Source organism: Neohortaea acidophila (assembly GCF_010093505.1).
Source record: "Neohortaea acidophila strain CBS 113389 unplaced genomic scaffold BDY17scaffold_11, whole genome shotgun sequence".
NCBI lineage: Eukaryota > Fungi > Ascomycota > Dothideomycetes > Mycosphaerellales > Teratosphaeriaceae > Neohortaea > Neohortaea acidophila.
Window position 1 is genome coordinate 641,100 of NW_022985520.1, and position 17,455 is coordinate 658,554.

Consider the following 17,455-nt stretch of genomic DNA (forward strand, 5'->3'; position numbering starts at 1 on the left):
AATCACATCCCGTCGACTTTTCTGGAAGCTGCGCGAAACAACATTTTCTGCAGCCAGCCCGATCGCCCAACCTAACTGTATCACCTTACGTCTGCTTTGCGACTCACCCTTCACCACCGCCAAATTAGATACTAGGCGACTTGGGGAAACAAAGTCTTCTTCTAGACTCCCATTCACTTCCGACCTTACTCGAACAAATCTCACCGCAACCTCAGAACACACTCCCGACCCAGCTACAAAGGAATACCATTGCCAGCTGCTCAACATGAGCGTCGTAGGTACGTACTAGCCATGCTCAAGGCCGCCGACACACATGTCAGAGCCTCCGCTAACTCCCCCTCTAGGCTTGGACTTCGGCACGCAAAATGCTGTCATTGCAGTAGCGCGGAACAAGGGCGTCGATGTCATCACCAACGAAGTCTCCAACCGTGCCACCCCCTCCCTCGTCAGCTTCGGCCCCAAGAGCAGATATCTCGGCGAATCGGCCAAGACGCAGGAAGTGTCGAACCTCAAAAACACCGTCGGCTCGCTCACCCGACTGGCGGGCCGCTCGATCAACGATCCCGATGTCAAGATTGAGCAGCAGTTCGTCTCTGCTCCGCTGGTCGATATAAATGGCACGGTGGGCGCCGAGGTCAACTACATGGGCAAGAAGGAGAGGTTCACTGCGGCGCAGCTGTGTGCCATGTTCTTGACGAGGGTGAAGCAGACCGCGTCCGCGGAGCTGAAGCTCCCTGTCAATGACATGGTTATTGCTGTCCCCGCTTGGTATGCCGATGCACAAAGAAGAGTGATCCTCGATGCCGCGGACATTGCCGGCATCAAGGTCTTGCGCCTGATCAACGAGACCACCGCGACTGCTTTGGGCTATGGCATCACCAAGCTCGATCTCCCTACGGGCGAGGAGAAGCCGCGGAGGACTGCCTTCATCGACATCGGCCACAGCAACTACACCTGCTCCATCTGCGAGTTCCGAAAGGGCGAGCTGAAGGTCATCTCGACTGCATACGACAGGCATTTCGGCGGCCGCAACTTTGACCAAGCCCTGGTCGATCACTTCCGGACGGAATTCCAGACCAAATTCAAGATCGACATCAACGAGAATCCCAAGGCTCGAGTGCGAGTGGCAGCTGCCACGGAGAAATTGAAGCGCATTCTATCCGCCAACGCCGAGGCGCCGCTCAACATCGAGTCGCTCATGAACGATGTCGATGTGCGCACATCGATGAAGCGCGGCGAGCTCGAGGAGCTTGTCAAGCCTCTCCTGGAGCGCGCAACCGCCCCGCTCGAGCAAGCGTTGGCCGAGGCCAAGCTCAAGCCGGAAGACATCGACTACGTTGAGCTAGTGGGCGGGAGCACGCGTGTGCCAGCTCTCAAGGCCGCCATCCAGAACTTCTTCGGCAAGCAGTTGTCCTTCACCCTGAACGCGGACGAAGCCATCGCTCGCGGCTGTGCATTCAGCTGCGCCATCCTCTCCCCTGTCTTCCGAGTGCGCGACTTTAGCGTGCAGGACATTGTCAACTACCCCATTGAGTTCACCTGGGAGAAGTCTGCCGACATTCCGGACGAAGACACCAGCCTGACGGTCTTCAACAAGGGCAACGTCATGCCTTCCACCAAGATCCTGACCTTTTACCGAAAGCAGCCATTCGACCTCGAGGCGAAGTACGCTAAGCCCGAGCTCCTACCGGGCAAGATGAACCCGTGGATCGGACGCTTCAGCGTCAAGGGCGTCAAGGCAGATGGCAAGGACGACTTCATGATCTGCAAACTCAAAGCACGACTTAACCTGCACGGCGTCTTGAACGTCGAGCAAGGGTACTACGTCGAAGAGCAGGAAGTTGAAGAGCCGGTGGCGGAAGGAAAGGATGACAAGAAGGACGGCGATGTGAGTAGCGCTCCTGACACCACGCGAACAGCGAAACGCCCGAAAGTTGAAGAACCCACACTGACATCGCACTCCTCGCAGGCCATGGACACCGACGAGAAGGCAAACGGCGAGGCCAAGCCGCCGCTCAAGACGAGGAAGGTTAAGAAGCAAGTTCGCAAGGGTGACTTGCCGCTCTCTGTCGCCACTGCATCGCTCGACCAAACGCAGAAGGACTCCTTCGCCGAGCAGGAGGGACAGATGATTGCGGAGGACAAACTCGTCGCCGACACCGAGGACAAGAAGAATGAGCTCGAGTCGGAGATTTACTCCATGCGGAACAAGATTGACGAGCCGTACCAGAGCAATGGCTACGCGGACTTTGCCAGTGAAGACGAAAAGACGAAAGTTAAGGCCAAGTGCGAGGAGCTTGAGGTAGGCCTTCCCAACATGACCGCCCCCAATATATACATGGCTAACACACGAAATAGGACTGGCTTTACGACGACGGCGAAGACGCGTCAAAAGGCCAATACATCGCGAAGATGGATGAGCTGCGCGCCGCTGCGGGCCCCATCATCCAGCGCTTCAACGACAAGCGACAAGAAGAAGAGGAGGCGCGGCGAAAGGTGGCCGAGGAGGCTGCGGCCAAGAAGCGCGCAGAAGAGGAGGCAAAGAAGAAGGCCGAGGAGGAGAAGAGGAAGGCTGACGAGGAGGCCAAGAGGGCTGCTGATGCTGCGGCTGCGGCGCGCCCGGCGGCGACTGAGAGCGACGAGGCTATGACTGATGCTCCCGAGGGGGCGGAGGAGGGCGTCAAGCCGAGCGATGTTGAGGAGGCGTGAGGCAGGATTACGCAGGGTGATTTGGAGGAAAGGGTAATGATGGGAATAGATCGTTAGGCATAGCGAAACTCTTGTATGTTTCTCCGTGAGTCTGCCCGTTTGTCCCATCTCGCTTGATCTGCTCATTCCTTCCACGGCGTGGGGAATGATCTCCGGCCCTTCGCTGATGAGTTTGTCACGGAGATGCGCCGGCTACGGTACGCGGCGGGATTGCTCGATCTCAGCTGTCTCTGCGACTCCTCCAGCGTAGCGGAAAACGCTAACCTGCCCTCGCCAGCAAGATCGTGGCGGAGATCAGCCAGACTGCTGCGGTTCCTTCCTAGTTTGGATGCGGCTCTCCAGACCCGCACCAGACGTCAGGCGGCATATCTCCACCTCATCTCAACATGCAAAGGCTGCTGGATGATTCACAACCCAGTTCCGATGGGAAGAGTACTACGGAGATCGGCCAGGCATGACGTGGCAAGCCTGCTGGCTATAGTGACCTTCTCAGCGATATTCTCATCGCTTTGGCCGTGCAACATTGATTCCATCCAGTGGGCTGGCTGGTTTGCATTGTCGAGATGCTGCCTACCGCCTAAACTTCACTGTCCCTCTTCCGCTTCCTCAGATCTTCAGCGCTTTGGCGAGCATCTTGCGCACCATCCCGTCCAACACCACCGCGCTCTCCCGCCCCTGCACGCAATTCCCGCATTCCTCCGTCTCATTCTTGCACTTGAACCCGCCATGCCCGCAAAAAACCCTCCTCCCCGTCACCTTCACAATCTCCAGCACGCTCTCGGCCCCCGAAAACCCCTTCCGCTCGCGATGCAACTTCTTCATGAGCGGCATGATGGCCGACACGAAATTCCCCACCGACACCTTGTTGTGCGCCCGCCCGGATCCACGACTGATAGTGTCCACCTCTACCACCAACTTCCGCAGCCCCGAAGCCCCCATCAACAGCCCGAAATGCTTCCGCCCGTCGCCCGGTGACCAGCCGCCTGGGTTGGGGAGGGAGATGTTCTTTACGTACCTGCTTTGCTCTCCGATCGACTCGAGGAAGAGGCCCATGATGGCAATGCGCCCGAATTCGAAGGTGTGGCTGTACGCGATCGGGCTGGCTTCGGCGTTGAATTGCTTGTTGACGCGCAGAAGGCTGTAGTCGCTCGGAACCTGGCCGTAGTGGTCGATGTAGCGTCTGCCTCCGATCGTAGACATTTGGTTGACGAACGACTCGCGGACGGGGCGGCGTGCGCGGCGCTCTTCGGAGTTCTTGTAGGCTTCGATGCGGACGGGCCCGTCTTCTTGCAGCACGAAGCGGTAGATGTTGTTGCGCAGTTCTGGGGGGAGGTCTTGGATGCGGAAGGCTGGGGCGCGCTTCACGTCGATGATATGACGATGTTCCGAGCCGTGGCTGAGTGTGATCTGTAGACATGATCAGTAGTCGGTCAACTTGGAGGATGGGGGCCGATGGCTTGGAACAAACGGGTTGGAAGACGATGGGGAAGTCGCTGCGGATTGTGATGGTTTTCGTGAACTGGCCTGTGCGGCGATTGTACTGCATCTATTTGTTAGCAATCACGGCGTCTGAGGTGGCCTTGAACAGGCGGCAGGCTTGCTTTGGAGGCTTTGCTCCTTGGGGAGACGACGCGCAGACTGGGCCCACGCCAGCCTTTCGTCGTCTTGATGTTCTTGGTGGTCATCTTGCTTGCCTTGAGGATCTTGTTGGTGTCCATGGTCGACATCTTTGTCTTCTTGTTGCCTGGAGGCGTTGCCGAGCGAGCCTTTTCGATGGCGAGAGGGGTTGAGGTTGGAGCCATGATGGGTGAGAAGAAGAAAGAAGGCATCTTGCAAGGTAGGAGAAGGTAGAAGACTGTCTTACAAGGTGGGAGAATTTGAAAGACTGAAGTGAGGTTGCACAAGTGAAATAAGATGACGTATAAGGGAAGGATAAAGTTCACCTCAGGGTAAAGTCGAGAAGGATCCATAATTCACGTGAAGTGTCGAGTGAACTTTCAGGCACCAGTCCACTATATAAATGCATCGGTGAGTATGCGCAAGCACGCAAAGTACCACTGACCGCACTTCTCAAAGCATACTCGTATACGTCAAGCACTTTGATGCCGTGTTGCTTGCCACAGCAAGCCCACTCCTCCGAGCACCGCAAACTCGTCGATGCCGAAACACCCGCAGCACGCGTGGCCTCCACCCATCACCCATCAGTCAATTCGCGACTCGTACCTCCTTCGATGTAGCTTTCGTCAAACGGCGATTCTGAGTTGCAAGGCGAGGCGAGTTTTGCACTCTGCCGCGATTTCTTTGAGATGGGCTGCAATGTCGTTGCAGTGCGTCTTGCAATACGTGTCATTCGCGCGATTGCAGTTGCGACCAATCTTGCATCCGTAGCAGCGTGATCCATTGTGCTCCGAGTAGACACGGATGATATCCAACACGCTGTGTGAGGTCTCTCCGCTGGGCGACGCCTTGTACAGGCCCTTGGCCAACGGCGCGAGCATGTTGACTAGAGTGCGCGCATCGGGTGGAGCTGGGCGATGAGCTCGATCCCAGTCATAGTATGATCCACACAGGATACCATGGCACACTTCGATCGTACGAAGCTGTTTGGCATCTTTGAGCATGCGGAAGGTGTTGGCTGTGGTGGTCGGTGCACCTATGTCGTGAAATCGAATGGTACGGAGATGCTTACGCATCTGTCCAATACAATCGAAGAACAGGAGGGCCTCCTTCGTTGAGTCAAAAGCAAAAGTGTTGTCCCCGTAGATGATCGGCGCCGCTTCTTCGAAGACACGCTTGCTCACGCTGAGCATCGTGAGTGCGCTGGGCTTCTGGCCAAGCCACTTGCCGTGCACACGGTCGAATGTGAGACCTTTCATAGAAGGGCGGCGGCAGTAGGTGTTGAAGCTGTCGCGCACTGGGCGACGCGGCTGCTTGCGCGGCTTGTACGTTCTGATGCGAATCTCTCCGGTCTCTTCGAAGACGTGGCCGTAGATCATCGTGCGTATCTCGGCGGGCAGATCGAGCAAGCGAAATACCTTGGTCTTCTTCTTCGGTGCAACAGGTTCGATAACGAGAACGTGATGCCCTTTGAGAGCGCCTTCTGTGAGGATGAGCTGCATCGGACGTCAGCGCTTCCAACCACTAAGGAATTGTGGACTTCTGCTCACCGGCTTCAACGTGAACGCATCCTTGAAATGTAGCTCGACCGTTTGCGTATGTTGCCAGGTCATGTTGCTGAGCTGCCAACTGTCAGCCTGCCGCATTCCAAATAAGACCACGAAACATACCTTTGACTTGTCCTCCGTAAGCGCACCCCCAGATACGAGCTTCGAAGTGGTCTTCCAGGTCTTGAAACCCTTGGGAGCAGGCTCCTCGGCCTCCTCCTCATCTTGATCGTAAGTAGCATCGACGATATCCTCATCAGCCTCCTCCATCTCCTCCTCAGCCTCACGCATCTCCACCAACTTCTCCATCGCAGCGGCGGCGGATTTGCGCTTCTTGCTTTGCCTCGTACCGGCAGCTTCAGGGGTATCGACGGCAGCCCGCTTCTTCGTCTTCGCCATGTTGGGCGAACGTGCGGTGCAGTCGATGAGTGCGGGCAGGCAGAAAGTGCAGAAGTGGAGAAGTGGGAGAAGAACGAAGTTGAAGGTTGCGAAAGGTGCGGCGCGCCAAGCTTGTGTTGCCTTGCTGACCTTCAAGGCAGCAACGCGGGTATGAAGGTGGAAGGCGTCGGGAGGCGGGAAGTTACACGTCACGAACGCGAGGTCATGTGACTGTCCGTGCAGACTGTGAATGGTGAGCGGAGTGAATGAAGATCCTTTTGCGCTACCTAGCAAAACAAAGAGCCATGGAATGAATGCGACGAGAAGCACCGACTCCCGCGCCATTTTGCTTGCTTTCAGCGGAGAGAGAAAACCACAACGCCAAATGCGCAAAAGAAGGGGGCGGGGGGAGGGAGCGCAAGAAAAAGCAAATGAGCTCACTGTACAAGTTGCCGGTCCCAGCACGCAGACTCAATCCCAACAGCTGCCCCACGCGACGTCCATCTCCGTAAACCTACAGCATCATCTCCAGCGGATTCTCCACCACCCTCTTCAGCTCCCGCATGAACTCGCCGCCGACCGCGCCGTCGACGACCTTATGGTCGAAGCTGCCGGTCAGCACGATCTGCTCGTCCCATTCCACGCCATCTACCAGTCCGTCCTCGGCTTCCCTGGGGATTGCAACCTTCTTGACTGCACCGACGGCCACGATCGTGGCGTGCGGGGGGTTAACCACAGCCGTGAATCGTTCGACGGCGTCGTTCATGCCCATGTTGGAAATGGTGATGGTGCCGCCTTGATATTCCTCCGGCTTAAGCTTGTTGTCTCGTGCCCGCTTGCCAAGGTCCTTGATCTGAGTGGAGATAGCCTCGAGGCCTTGGCCGGTGACGTTTCGGACGATGGGCGTGATGAGGCCGACGGGTGTTGCGACGGCCACGCTCACATCGACGGTGTTGTGCTGGCGGATGACGACTTTGCCGCCTTCCTCACGCCAGCTGCTATTCGCGACAGGGACTTTGCGCGCTGCCAGAGCCAGAGCTTTGATAAGGAAGTCATTGACGCTGAGTTTGTACTTGCCGTCTGCGGCGGCGTTCAGTGCTTGGCGGAGTTTCAGCAGCTTGGTGACGGAGACGCTGGAGGAGACGAAGTAGTGTGGGTTCTCATTCCAGGACTGTCGGAGGCGCGAGGCGATGGCCTTGCGCATGGACGACGCTTCGATGTCTTCGTAGTTGGGCACTGCTGCTCCACCGGCGGCAGCGGCGGGCGCAGCGGATGGCTTGTAGTTGTCCACGTCCTTCTTGCTTATCCGTCCGTTTGGTCCACTGCCCTTGATCGCGGAGATGGGAACGCCCTTCTCAAGAGCAGCCTTCTTCGCTGCCGGAGCGATGCCACCTTCACGGTCCAAGCTGAGCTCTAGTCTCTCGCCTGTAGACTGCGATTCTTGAGCCGCTGGGGCAGCCTCCTTCTTCTCCTCTTTCGGTTCCGACTTCTCTTCCTTCTTCGATTCAGCCGCCTCTTCACCACCCTTGTCATCCTGCTTCGACTGCTGTTGCGACTTGTCTCCGCCCGCGTCTTCCACAGTGAAGTTCTCGAAAGCAGACACGTCGCCTTCTTCCTCCACCATGACAGCAATCGGGTTGCCTACGGGGACATCCTTCTCCCCGCTGTCCTTCAAGATCTTCGCCAACACACCCTCTTCCTGAAACTCAAAGTCCATTTGGGCTTTGTCGGTCTCGATCTCCACCAGCACCTCGCCGGGGCTGATGCTCTCGCCCACCTTTTTCTGCCACGTGCCGATGTTGCCTGCAGTCATGGTGGGGCTCAAGGCAGGCATGGAGATGACGGTGTGTGAGGGGTAGGCTGCAGAGGGCATGTTAGTTACATTGAGGGGTGTGGAGGGATGGTGAGGTAGAGGCACATTTATCCGCATAGTATCGCGCGAGCGCCGAGAGCGTGGGTAATCGTCGTCTGTCGTGCGCAAGGTTAGCAAACCGTGGCCGAAAAGAAATCGCACGCGTGAGTAAAGGGCAGTGAAACATACGAGACGACATTATGTGTCCTGCAAAACCCGCTCCATGCCGCATGCGAGGGCAGTCCCCTTGAAGCTCTCGAGAGCATTGACATCCTTCCTGGCCACGGCACCGCGCTTTTCTGGGTAGAAGGCTCAAGCTACGCGTGCAGGGGAGGGAGGACGAAGGAGTGCGCGGGTGAAGGGGAGGTCAAATGAGCGTGGACGGGAGAGTGAAGCGCAAGGCAAAAGATTGTTGTAGTGCTGAGGTCGGGTTGGGAAGCTCTGCATTCTGGCTTGCGCTAACTCGAATTGCTATCGGTCCGACAACGTCCGCGTGCGCGTGGCAGGGGTCGGGCACTGTCAAAGCGCAAGATTACCTAATCATTCGCTGTAGAAGCACAAATGTAGACAACAAATGATGGGAGACTGAGTGCTCATGTATATCGTTATTGCTGTCCTCATCTTCCATGGCCAAGAGCTTGGTGTTCTGAAGCTGGTGACCAAATTTCCCGAGGTCGTAGCACCTTAACACAGCCTTGTGTCGTGCTGCGTGAAGGCCCGTTCGTGGCTGCCAGACAGCAACTGCATGTCGCAGTAAATATGTCGCAGCAATATGCACTGCCATGGAACGGGTTATGTCAAGCTAGACACAATCTCCGCAGCATACTCATCCAGGAGAGGTGTCAGAACGATCGCCCCGGCCGGACTTCACACGTAGTATCCTCAGAGGAGCAGCACCTCCGGCCCTTTCAGCCGTCAAACCACGAGTCTTCTCATCGCGATCTCTCTTGTGAGCCCTCATTACAGCGTCCAGCACCTTGCCAACCTCCCTCCTCACCTCCACCCCACTCGCACGAATCGCACCCCCTCCCCTATCAACAATAACAGACAACGCGCCCCTCAACCCGTCGCCCTCGCCTCCATCCAATTTCCTCCCATCCCGAGCAAAGCCCCTCTCCCTCAACTCCGCCAACAGCGCGACTTTCACCCTTCGCAACGCCCAGCTGCGCACGACGCCTCGCGGGCTTAAATCATTGGATGTGCGCACTCTCCAGTGCAGAAGGCCGGGGTTGAAGGCTTGGAGTTCGCGCTGGACTTGCGGGTAGAGGGGGTGAGCTCTGTCGGAGGCGACTAGAGTTGTGGTGAGGGATGTGGCAGGGTTGAGAGGTCGAGGGTTGGGTTGGTAGTTGTGGTGGAGAAAGGAGCGGATGGTGTTCGTGGGTGTCGGAGATTTGGGCTGGTTGTGGAGGAGGATGCGACGGGACATATGTGGGTGCGACTATTCCACGTTGCGAGAGGAGAAGATGTTGCTCCGAGGACAATATGGAGTGAGGAGTGACGTGGTGGTATCTTTGCCCGGATTAAACTTTGGGCTCATAATGATTCAGCGGAAAGGGCAGAGCCCCACTTTCTTCGCCTGACGCAAGTATAACTTCTCTTCACATTTGCCTCACTTCCCCCACATTCTCATTCTCCCAAACAACCACAACCCAGCACCAGAATTAAGCCGGCGAGGAAGCCGCATCACATCGAACGTCGTCATCTCCACAGCCGAGTGAAAGGTCAAGATGCCGAAGAATAAGGGAAAGGTAGGGTTCCCAGCACTCACCGCAATTGCGGCAATAACCAGGACATGCGACTGATGGCCGATGACTGCAGGGAGGTAAAAATCGGAGACGAGGAAAGAACGAGAACGACAATGAGAAGCGCGAACTCACATTCAAGGAGGAGGGCCAAGGTGCGTCACATCCCATACCATTCCTCCCTCAACCTTCTCGCCGCACTCGCTCTCCCTCAACCTTCTCGCCGCACTCGCTCTCGCACAGCCCGCGAGCGCCTGAAGAAGGAAAAAGGCCTACATACTGATACGTTGCCTCCGTGCAGAATACGCCCAAGTCCTGAAAATGCTGGGCAACGGCCGACTGGAGGCGCTCTGCTTCGACGGCAGCAAACGCCTCGCCCATATCCGCGGCAAACTGCGCAAGAAAGTGTGGATCAACCAGGGCGACATTATCCTGCTGTCGCTCCGCGACTACCAAGACGAAAAGGGCGATGTCATCCTCAAGTACTCTGCCGACGAAGCGAGAAGTCTGAAGGCGTACGGCGAGCTGCCGGAGAGCGCGAAGATCAACGAGACGGATACCTATGGTGGAGACGAGGAGGGTGGTGTTGGCTTCGACTTTGGAGAGGATGACAGCGGCAGTGAGAGTGGTGGGGAGATTGACGTGGATGATATCTGAGGGGGTGAAAAGGGGTCGTTGTTGTGCTGCTTGCTCTACTGGGGTGGTTTCGAGGGAGTTTGGTCGCAGCTGGGGTTGAGCATTCTTCCTAACTGTGATTTGCGGAGGACAAAGCATGGGACGCAGAAGCCATGATGCGCACCGGAAGAGTCCTGCGTGCTGCTACGCACAAGGGCTCGGTGTGCACCAACTCTCCGCGAGAGGAGAGGCTGATGACGCGAACCATGCTGTGGCTCTGCTGCAGAATGCGCACCGGTGTTGTAGGAAAATGCCACGTTCTGATGACACACACACATCCTCTGCAATCCATTCTCTACATCTCCTCATGCTATCTACACATACTGCCATGTAAATCCTCACGGAATCGTCTCTCCTCACCATCTTCCGCCATTTGAGTTTGGAAGGGAAAGCTTGTGCGAGCCCGGGGCCTTGGCAAGCAACGTCAGTCGACTTGCACGCCGAGCTCTTGATTGCGCTCCGCCACCAGCGAACTGTCTGCCTTGTGCCGCTTGGACAACGAACTGGCCATTGCCACTCCCAGGCACCTTTCAATAGGCTTGCCGTCCAATCCCCAAAGCGCCCAGCGCACCCCCGCAGGCCCATTCAAATCCTCCTCATCAAGCAACAGCGCATAGACCGGCACCATGACCATCCTCACCGACGACGAGAAGCAAATCGTCAAACGCACCGTCCCCAAACCCAACAACAAAATCCACGCCGTCGCCGTCGCCAAACTCTACGCCTCCACCCCCTCCAACCCAACATGGACCTACACGGGCCTGCAGGGCGCCATCGTGCTCGCCGACGACATGGTCGGCCACACCTTCTGGTTCAAGCTGGTGGACGTCAGCTCCTCCAACCGCGGCGTGCTCTGGGACATGGAGATCTACGATCCGTTTCACTACTACCAGGACCGCACGTTCTTTCACTCGTTTGAGGGCGAGGGGTGTATGATGGGGTTGAGTTTTGCAGATGAGAAGGAGGCGGGCAAGTTTCGGAAGAAGGTGGATGAGAGGGAGAAGAATGCTTCGAAGGATACACGGAAAACGCCGTTTGGGCATGGTGCGGGACAGGGCGGTGGTGGTGGTGGTGCGGCGGATGGAGGTGGGAAACACCATCGTTTTGGCGGACTCTTCTCAAGCCACAAGAGCTCTGCGCCTAGCGGACCGCCGCAGACTATTATTCCCCCCAGAGGAGTGGAGATCAACTCGAGCGTCAACCCCGCGCCTGCTGCACCGAGGGCCAATTCGCATGGAATCGATCTGACCGATCCGGCCGTGCAGGCTGTCTTGCAGGATCTCAAGGCAATGGGAATCACCGAAGATCAAATCGAGGAGCATGCGGGCTTCATCAAGAGCTATCTAGAGCAGAACAAGGCCGCCGCAGCCGCTGCAGAGCATGATCGGAGATCAAGAGCGCCTCCACCGCCACCTCCAGGCGGTGCAAGCGATCTCTCCCCGCAAAGAACAAGCAGCAGTGCAGGCAGAGGCCCACCACCGCCGCCGCCTCCTTCAAGGAGAGCAGTCAGCGGAACGACAGGTGCACGCCCGCCCAGTCCCGAGTCAAGTCCCACTCGCGCACCCTCCCCTCCAAGGCCCCGCTTCCGCGCTCCTCCGCCCCTCGCCGAAGCCGGTAAATTCGCCAACGACGCAGCACCAAGCCGAAGTCGCGCAGACAGCCAAAGCGCAAACGGCGGCATCCCACCTCCACCGCCCCGCCCAGCCAAAATCCCCCTCGACGAGCCATCCGACGGCCGCGCCCACGCCGTCCCTCCCGCCTTCGACGGCAAACGAATCACCTCCTCAACCGGACCACCCCCACCGCCCGCAAGAAGCAGTGGCGGGCCCCCGCCCCCTCCACCCCGAGACGCAGTGCACTCCGTCCCCCCTCCTCTACCCCCCTCATCAGCACGCCCCGTCCCCCCACCACCAAACGGAAACTCCGCACCTCCACCTCCACCCCCCCTCCCACCCCCAAACCACTCCTCACCCTCTTCCGGGCCTCCACCACCTCCACCTCTTCCCCCACCCTCATCATCCTCCGCCGGCGGCCCCCCACCACCTCCAATGCCACCCCGCACCTCCGCACCACTTCCCGCCCCCGCGCCAGGCCGCGACGGCCTCCTAGCCGACATCCGCGGCGGCGCGCGCCTGAAGCGCGTCTCCGATGCCGAGAAGCGGGATCGTAGTGCTGCGGCGGTGCCTGGGGCGGAACCTGCTGTTTCGCCGGCTAGTGCGGGCGGAGCTGGGGGTGGTGCGCCGGAAGGTGGATTGGCGGGGGCGTTGGCTAGTGCGCTTGCGGCGCGGAAGAGTAAGGTTAGCCATTCTGGTGAGTTTGTCTTTTTCTCTGTTTCTCCTTGGATTTGTTTCGGGGCTGTGTGCTGACTCTTTTTGTGTTCAGATGACGAAAAGGACGACGATGACTGGTAGACAAGCGGCGGTGGACATGAGAATTGAATTGGAGAGGAGCAAAGAGCGACGGTGTACTTTCACTAGCACAGAGACAAAAGGCAGTATCAACCCTTACATACGTCCCTCTTCTCCTCCATCTCCACGCACAAAGTGAAAAGAAGAAGAATGGACGTAATAAATGTCCAGGACTGTTCTCTTGCCCACCCCTCTCTCCGCCCCGAAGTGAAAACCTCCAGAGCGGAAGCGACAAAGAATAAATCAAAGTCGCCTGAGAGGCATGCCTTCTTTTCCTGACCGACCCTCTCTTCCCCTGTTCCCGAAGGGAGCGAGGAAGATGGGGTATTTCGATCTACCAGCGCTCCGTACCAAGCAATCCCATGCAAAAAGGGAAGAGAGTTGGGCAGGATCCGTGAGATCTTGCGTCGCTGGGTATTACGCGTGCTTTTCTGAGGCGAGAGTGAGATGAGTCAAGGAGATGGAAAGTTCGGCCATGAGAATCGTGGAGACGTGCTTGTGAGGCATACCCGCAGTGGTTCGTGGCCTGCACGTCGGGCGTTGGGTATAATATGATGATCAAACAAACCCGCCTTGCTCTTTGCGAGCTAGTTATTAGTACACGGTGAATACCTCTGATACCGAGCCTGATGGTGTTCAGTCGCAGCCGCGGCCACCGCCCAGCCGTGAAACACGTAAACGCTCCTTGGACTTGAGCAGATCACTCGAAATGCTGGTAGAGCTGACTGATGCTCTCGCCATAGTGGTTCCTCCGAATCGCCTCAGCCAACAAGCCACTAACATCCAGCTCGACGAGCTTCGAAATGCCGCGCTTCTTCTCCGCCGGAATGGGAAAGGCATCGGTGACGACGACCGCCTCGATTTCTTCGCACTGCTCGAGCTCGTGCAAACTGTTGCCGCCGAAGAGCCCGTGCGTCGCCATGCAGTAGACTTTGGTCGCGCCGCCGCGCTTCACCACCGTTTCGGCCGCGGCGATCCATGAGCCTGCTTTGTCGATCATGTCGTCGACGATGAGCACGGGTTTGTTGCGCACGTTGCCTACGAGGGTGACGGTCGTTTCGATGTCGGGGTCTTGAAGTGCCTCTTCTTCTTCTTCGTCGGAGGCGGTCGCGTCGCCGGTGCCACCGAGGCCATGGCGGGGCGCGCGCATGCGTTCGGATGTGGTGGAGATGAAGCTTTGTGCCATGGTGTCTGCGGGGTGGTCGTCGGTTTCGTGGATGGAGGCGGAGCGCATGGAGACGAAGTCGTCGTCGTCGTCGACTATGTGGCCGTGGATTAGGCGGCCGGTGATGACGTCTCGGGCGTTCTAGAGGAGGTGTTAGTATGCTGTGCCTACATAATGATGTTGAGCTGTGGGCGTACCTCATCTGTGTTGTCGTCGTCGTCGTCGTCGGAATCTTCGTAGCCATCATCATCACGGTGCAACCTGGAGACGCCAGGGGCCGTTGTCACTCTTTGCAGAGGGTGGGAGCCGTCACCTTCGTCATCAGTCGTAATCGATGCAGCCCTGGTGGAGTTGACCAAAGGACTGGAGGTGTAGTCGCCATGGCCGTTAGATAAACGATTCCGCATGTTGTTGGATGTCGTGCTCACGGAGCGGTGAGGGCGAGGACGCCAGCCGTTTGTAGAATGATTTGTTTGTGCGGAATCGGGCTGGATGGTTGCACGCTCGAATTCCTCCACGAGTGCGGCCTCTTCCTTGAGTGTGCCCGGCTCATTTGTGCCATCTGTTCCAATCGGTTCAAAGATTGCGCTGTTGTGCATGCTCCCCGGTGGGTGCTGTCTTCGCCGGTCCGTGGTGACTATGCCAAAGCTCAACTGCAAGACGTCTGCGAGAGAGGTGACGCGTTTTGTGCCGCCAGGATTCTTGCTGACCACCACCGCCTCTCGCCAGTCGGGGATGTTCAATCGGATCCATTTCGCGATGAGCGGCTCGGCTCGGAGGTTGTCGACCGGACACTTGAAGAAGCCTTGCATTTGGGTGGCGTGAAGATCGATGGTGACGACGTGGTCGACGCCGGCAACGCGCATGAGGTTGGCGAGCATTCTGGCGGTGATGGCGGATCGATGGGTTTTTTGCTTGCTTTGTCTGGAGTAGGGGAAGTAGGGGACGACAGCTGAGGGTGGTATCAGCGGGGGAGTGAAGTAGGGTGAGGAGTTGTGAAGGAGGTGTACCGGTGATGGAGCGAGAAGAGCCGCCTTTGCAGGCGGCAATCATGATGAGCATTTCAATGACATTATCATTGATGCTGTGCACCGGTTTAGCCATTGTTCATGCGATATGAGGATGTGGTTGTGTTCACTCACCCTCCGCTGCCACTCTGAACAATGAAGACATCTTGATCGCGCACCGACGTCTCTAAGGAGCGGCGTCAGTTGCCGAGCTATGGGGGTTGAGAAGCCATTGGGATCACGAACGGATCTCTACGGAGGTTTCGCCATTGGCGAATTTCTTGAGATTGGCCTTGGAAACCTTCTGGCCCAGGCGGTCGCAGATGGATTGGACGAGTTGGGGGTGGGAGGAGCCGGAGAAGATGCACACCTGGTTCTGTCTGGTCAGCCTGGGGTGGTGAAGAGGGAGGGATGGCGGGGTGAGGGGAGCAATACCTGACGCATCTTGGGCTCAAGTGAGGGTGTGGAGTCACCTGAAGGGCTGGAGGGAGGGGGACGGAGTGTCTTGGACACGCATCATGGGGCTTGAAGAGCGTAGTTGTGTGGTGAGGTGTGCTTGTGGAACATATGGAGACACATGACGAACATTTTGGTTTCTTCAAGCTTCACCGACCTGAGAATTTCCCGACGCTGCCAAGAGAATCACGTGCGACAGCGGACACACACTTACAGGTGAGATGGTGGGAAGGTGCGATGCAGACGCAGCAGTCGCGATGTCGTCGACGACCCATCTACCGACAACTCATGTACATCCACGCATTGATGCCTTGATTCGTCCATGGGTGGCTGAATGATGCCAGACACACGTGTCGTAAGGTAAGCGCAAGTGCACATCCCAGCAGCGCGCGCGCTTGGACCCTTTGGCAATGACGTTGCCGGCCACAGCTTTTCATCTCCTCCGTCCTGCTTTCCCCATCCGCCAGACGTGTCTTTCACTTCATCTCTCAATCAAACCTCCCCCTCCCCTCTCACTCTTCCCCACCTCTCTCCACCCATCATCCTCACCATCGGCATCCCTCATCCACCAACTGACCCGCCCAAACACCCACAATGGCTCCATCACCCACTTCTCCCCAGCAGCCCTCCGCGGCATCCAAGCCTCTCCAACAGCGCCTATTGGAGCTCGCTCAAACGTAATCTTCCCTCCACTCTTCTGCTCACCAAACACCCACTAACGCTCCTTCCATCCACAGCCTCCAGTTCGCGTGGTTCGTAGGGCACGTCACCCTCTTGTTTTGCACCGTCCGCTACACCCTCAGCTACATCACCTTCAACCCTACCAGCAAATGGGCCCGCTTCTCCTACCGCACCGCCTTTGTCGCGGCTGCCTTGACATACGGCATCGTCGTCTTCAAGGGCTACCGCGCCCGGCAAAAGAGTGGACGGGGTCAGGGCAGCCCCCTGGCTCTGCTCGGCGATGAGAATGTGCAATACCTGAGTTCGTTTCCCCTACCCCCCCTTCTTTCTACCTAACTAACACCCCCCCAGTCATGGCTATCACCTGGCTCTTCTCCCGCCAATTCCCCCTCGCCCTCCTCCCCTTCACCGTCTACAGCATCTTCCACATCGCAACCTACACTCGCGGCATCCTGCTGCCCGCCATCCAGCAATCCACCCCGCCCCCAGCAGGCCAGAAACCCAAGCCCACCGGCCTCAGCGACACCATCGGCCGCTTCGTCAAAGACTACTACGACCTCAGCATGTCCCTCGTCGCCGGCCTCGAAATCGCCCTGTGGTTCCGCCTGCTCGGCTCCGCCATCATCTTCACCAAGGGCAGCTGGATCCTCATCGCCATCTACACCGTCTTCCTGCGCGCCCGTCTGTCCCAGAGCACTTTTGTCCAGGGCATGTTGCGCCAGTTGGGCGCGAGGGGCGATGCCCTCGCCAATCGCCAGGATGTCCCTCCTGTCGCCAAGAACGTGTGGGAGCAGGCCAAGGGCGCCGCGGTCAAGGCGCACGATGCCACCGACTTCAACAAGTACGTCTCGCCGCAGTCGCCGACGCAGAAGAAGGCTTCGTAAGTCTGGCCTGGAGAGGCCACGCAGCTTGGCCAGTAATGTCGAATCCAGGCGCACAGCGGTGTGCCGAACATGAGACCACGGAACGTTAGAAGGGGGAGAGACGAACGGGATGGGAGAGAGATTGAGTGTCAATGACACTGCGCGCGAGTAAGAGATGAGCTATTATCCTAGCGTGTTTGTTGCCAGGCGAAGGGGAATAGAAGGAGGAGTCTCAAGCGTCGATGGCCACGGATGAATCTATCTGCTTCGATTGTAGACCACTAGCGAGTTTTTCTTCCTTTTTACACTCATCGTATTCAAATGTCCTAAGTCCTTAAAATTCTCTAGCATTCCA

The 17,455-nt window shown here is 57.6% G+C and overlaps 9 protein-coding genes across 9 annotated transcripts; 4 read left to right on the top strand and 5 right to left on the bottom strand.

Moving 5' to 3' along the window:
* The first annotated feature begins 59 nt into the window (after positions 1 to 59).
* On the top strand, positions 60 to 2,798 carry BDY17DRAFT_304289 (heat shock protein 70 family). The gene is made up of 4 exons (XM_033734704.1): positions 60 to 278; positions 345 to 1,888; positions 1,970 to 2,302; positions 2,359 to 2,798. Exons 1-4 carry the CDS (start codon positions 266 to 268, stop codon positions 2,707 to 2,709), a joined length of 2,241 nt encoding a protein of 746 aa, XP_033586186.1. The 5' UTR covers positions 60 to 265; the 3' UTR covers positions 2,710 to 2,798.
* A 19-nt stretch (positions 2,799 to 2,817) lies between these two features.
* BDY17DRAFT_304296 (uncharacterized protein) lies at positions 2,818 to 4,650 on the bottom strand. Its single transcript, XM_033734705.1, has 2 exons — positions 4,178 to 4,650; positions 2,818 to 4,116 (listed from the first exon to the last, which is right to left on the bottom strand). Exons 1-2 carry the CDS (start codon positions 4,253 to 4,255, stop codon positions 3,316 to 3,318), a joined length of 879 nt encoding a protein of 292 aa, XP_033586187.1. The 5' UTR covers positions 4,256 to 4,650; the 3' UTR covers positions 2,818 to 3,315.
* Positions 4,651 to 4,815: 165 nt separating this feature from the next.
* BDY17DRAFT_42351 (uncharacterized protein) lies at positions 4,816 to 6,073 on the bottom strand. Its single transcript, XM_033738370.1, has 2 exons — positions 5,997 to 6,073; positions 4,816 to 5,948 (listed from the first exon to the last, which is right to left on the bottom strand). Exon 2 carries the CDS (start codon positions 5,826 to 5,828, stop codon positions 4,953 to 4,955), a length of 876 nt encoding a protein of 291 aa, XP_033586188.1. The 5' UTR covers positions 5,829 to 5,948; positions 5,997 to 6,073; the 3' UTR covers positions 4,816 to 4,952.
* Positions 6,074 to 6,680: 607 nt separating this feature from the next.
* BDY17DRAFT_42310 (dihydrolipoamide acetyltransferase) lies at positions 6,681 to 8,584 on the bottom strand. Its single transcript, XM_033738369.1, has 3 exons — positions 8,293 to 8,584; positions 8,170 to 8,219; positions 6,681 to 8,111 (listed from the first exon to the last, which is right to left on the bottom strand). The coding sequence occupies exons 1-3, from the start codon at positions 8,373 to 8,375 to the stop codon at positions 6,766 to 6,768; spliced, it is 1,479 nt and encodes a 492-aa protein (XP_033586189.1). The 5' UTR covers positions 8,376 to 8,584; the 3' UTR covers positions 6,681 to 6,765.
* Positions 8,585 to 8,671: 87 nt separating this feature from the next.
* On the bottom strand, positions 8,672 to 9,654 carry BDY17DRAFT_304301 (uncharacterized protein). The gene has a single exon (XM_033734706.1). The coding sequence runs from the start codon at positions 9,527 to 9,529 to the stop codon at positions 8,930 to 8,932; it is 600 nt and encodes a 199-aa protein (XP_033586190.1). The 5' UTR covers positions 9,530 to 9,654; the 3' UTR covers positions 8,672 to 8,929.
* Positions 9,655 to 9,715: 61 nt separating this feature from the next.
* Positions 9,716 to 10,987, top strand: BDY17DRAFT_304303 (uncharacterized protein). The gene is made up of 3 exons (XM_033734707.1): positions 9,716 to 9,851; positions 9,922 to 10,000; positions 10,147 to 10,987. The coding sequence occupies exons 1-3, from the start codon at positions 9,831 to 9,833 to the stop codon at positions 10,500 to 10,502; spliced, it is 456 nt and encodes a 151-aa protein (XP_033586191.1). The 5' UTR covers positions 9,716 to 9,830; the 3' UTR covers positions 10,503 to 10,987.
* A 159-nt stretch (positions 10,988 to 11,146) lies between these two features.
* On the top strand, positions 11,147 to 12,931 carry BDY17DRAFT_327572 (uncharacterized protein; the record flags this gene model as incomplete). The annotated part of the gene is made up of 2 exons (XM_033737694.1): positions 11,147 to 12,830; positions 12,903 to 12,931. 2 exons carry the CDS (start codon positions 11,147 to 11,149, stop codon positions 12,929 to 12,931), a joined length of 1,713 nt encoding a protein of 570 aa, XP_033586192.1.
* A 697-nt stretch (positions 12,932 to 13,628) lies between these two features.
* On the bottom strand, positions 13,629 to 15,544 carry BDY17DRAFT_327573 (phosphoribosyltransferase-like protein; the record flags this gene model as incomplete). The annotated part of the gene is made up of 6 exons (XM_033737695.1): positions 13,629 to 14,234; positions 14,291 to 15,045; positions 15,104 to 15,177; positions 15,236 to 15,287; positions 15,347 to 15,470; positions 15,536 to 15,544. 6 exons carry the CDS (start codon positions 15,542 to 15,544, stop codon positions 13,629 to 13,631), a joined length of 1,620 nt encoding a protein of 539 aa, XP_033586193.1.
* Positions 15,545 to 16,150: 606 nt separating this feature from the next.
* Positions 16,151 to 17,121, top strand: BDY17DRAFT_257007 (uncharacterized protein; the record flags this gene model as incomplete). Its single annotated transcript, XM_033731650.1, has 3 exons — positions 16,151 to 16,233; positions 16,294 to 16,538; positions 16,589 to 17,121. 3 exons carry the CDS (start codon positions 16,151 to 16,153, stop codon positions 17,119 to 17,121), a joined length of 861 nt encoding a protein of 286 aa, XP_033586194.1.
* Between the last annotated feature and the right edge of the window lie 334 nt (positions 17,122 to 17,455).

Bases quoted from the DNA above. Each gene is read 5' to 3' on its own strand.
- BDY17DRAFT_42310 (XM_033738369.1), bottom strand. From the start codon at position 8,375: ATGTCAATGCTCTCGAGAGCTTCAAGGGGACTGCCCTCGCATGCGGCA. The intron at 8,220-8,292 runs GTATGTTTCACT...TGCGCACGACAG, and splicing joins AGGACACATAATGTCGTCTC to ACGACGATTACCCACGCTCT. The intron at 8,112-8,169 runs GTGCCTCTACCT...TGCCCTCTGCAG, and splicing joins GCGATACTATGCGGATAAAT to CCTACCCCTCACACACCGTC.
- BDY17DRAFT_304303 (XM_033734707.1), top strand. From the start codon at position 9,831: ATGCCGAAGAATAAGGGAAAG. The intron at 9,852-9,921 runs GTAGGGTTCCCA...CGATGACTGCAG, and splicing joins TGCCGAAGAATAAGGGAAAG to GGAGGTAAAAATCGGAGACG. The intron at 10,001-10,146 runs GTGCGTCACATC...GCCTCCGTGCAG, and splicing joins ATTCAAGGAGGAGGGCCAAG to AATACGCCCAAGTCCTGAAA.
- BDY17DRAFT_304289 (XM_033734704.1), top strand. The intron at 1,889-1,969 runs GTGAGTAGCGCT...CACTCCTCGCAG, and splicing joins ATGACAAGAAGGACGGCGAT to GCCATGGACACCGACGAGAA. The intron at 2,303-2,358 runs GTAGGCCTTCCC...CACACGAAATAG, and splicing joins CCAAGTGCGAGGAGCTTGAG to GACTGGCTTTACGACGACGG.
- BDY17DRAFT_304296 (XM_033734705.1), bottom strand. From the start codon at position 4,255: ATGCAGTACAATCGCCGCACAGGCCAGTTCACGAAAACCATCACAATC. The intron at 4,117-4,177 runs GTTTGTTCCAAG...TCATGTCTACAG, and splicing joins TCCCCATCGTCTTCCAACCC to ATCACACTCAGCCACGGCTC.
- BDY17DRAFT_42351 (XM_033738370.1), bottom strand. From the start codon at position 5,828: ATGCAGCTCATCCTCACAGAAGGCGCTCTCAAAGGGCATCACGTTCTC.
- BDY17DRAFT_304301 (XM_033734706.1), bottom strand. From the start codon at position 9,529: ATGTCCCGTCGCATCCTCCTCCACAACCAGCCCAAATCTCCGACACCC.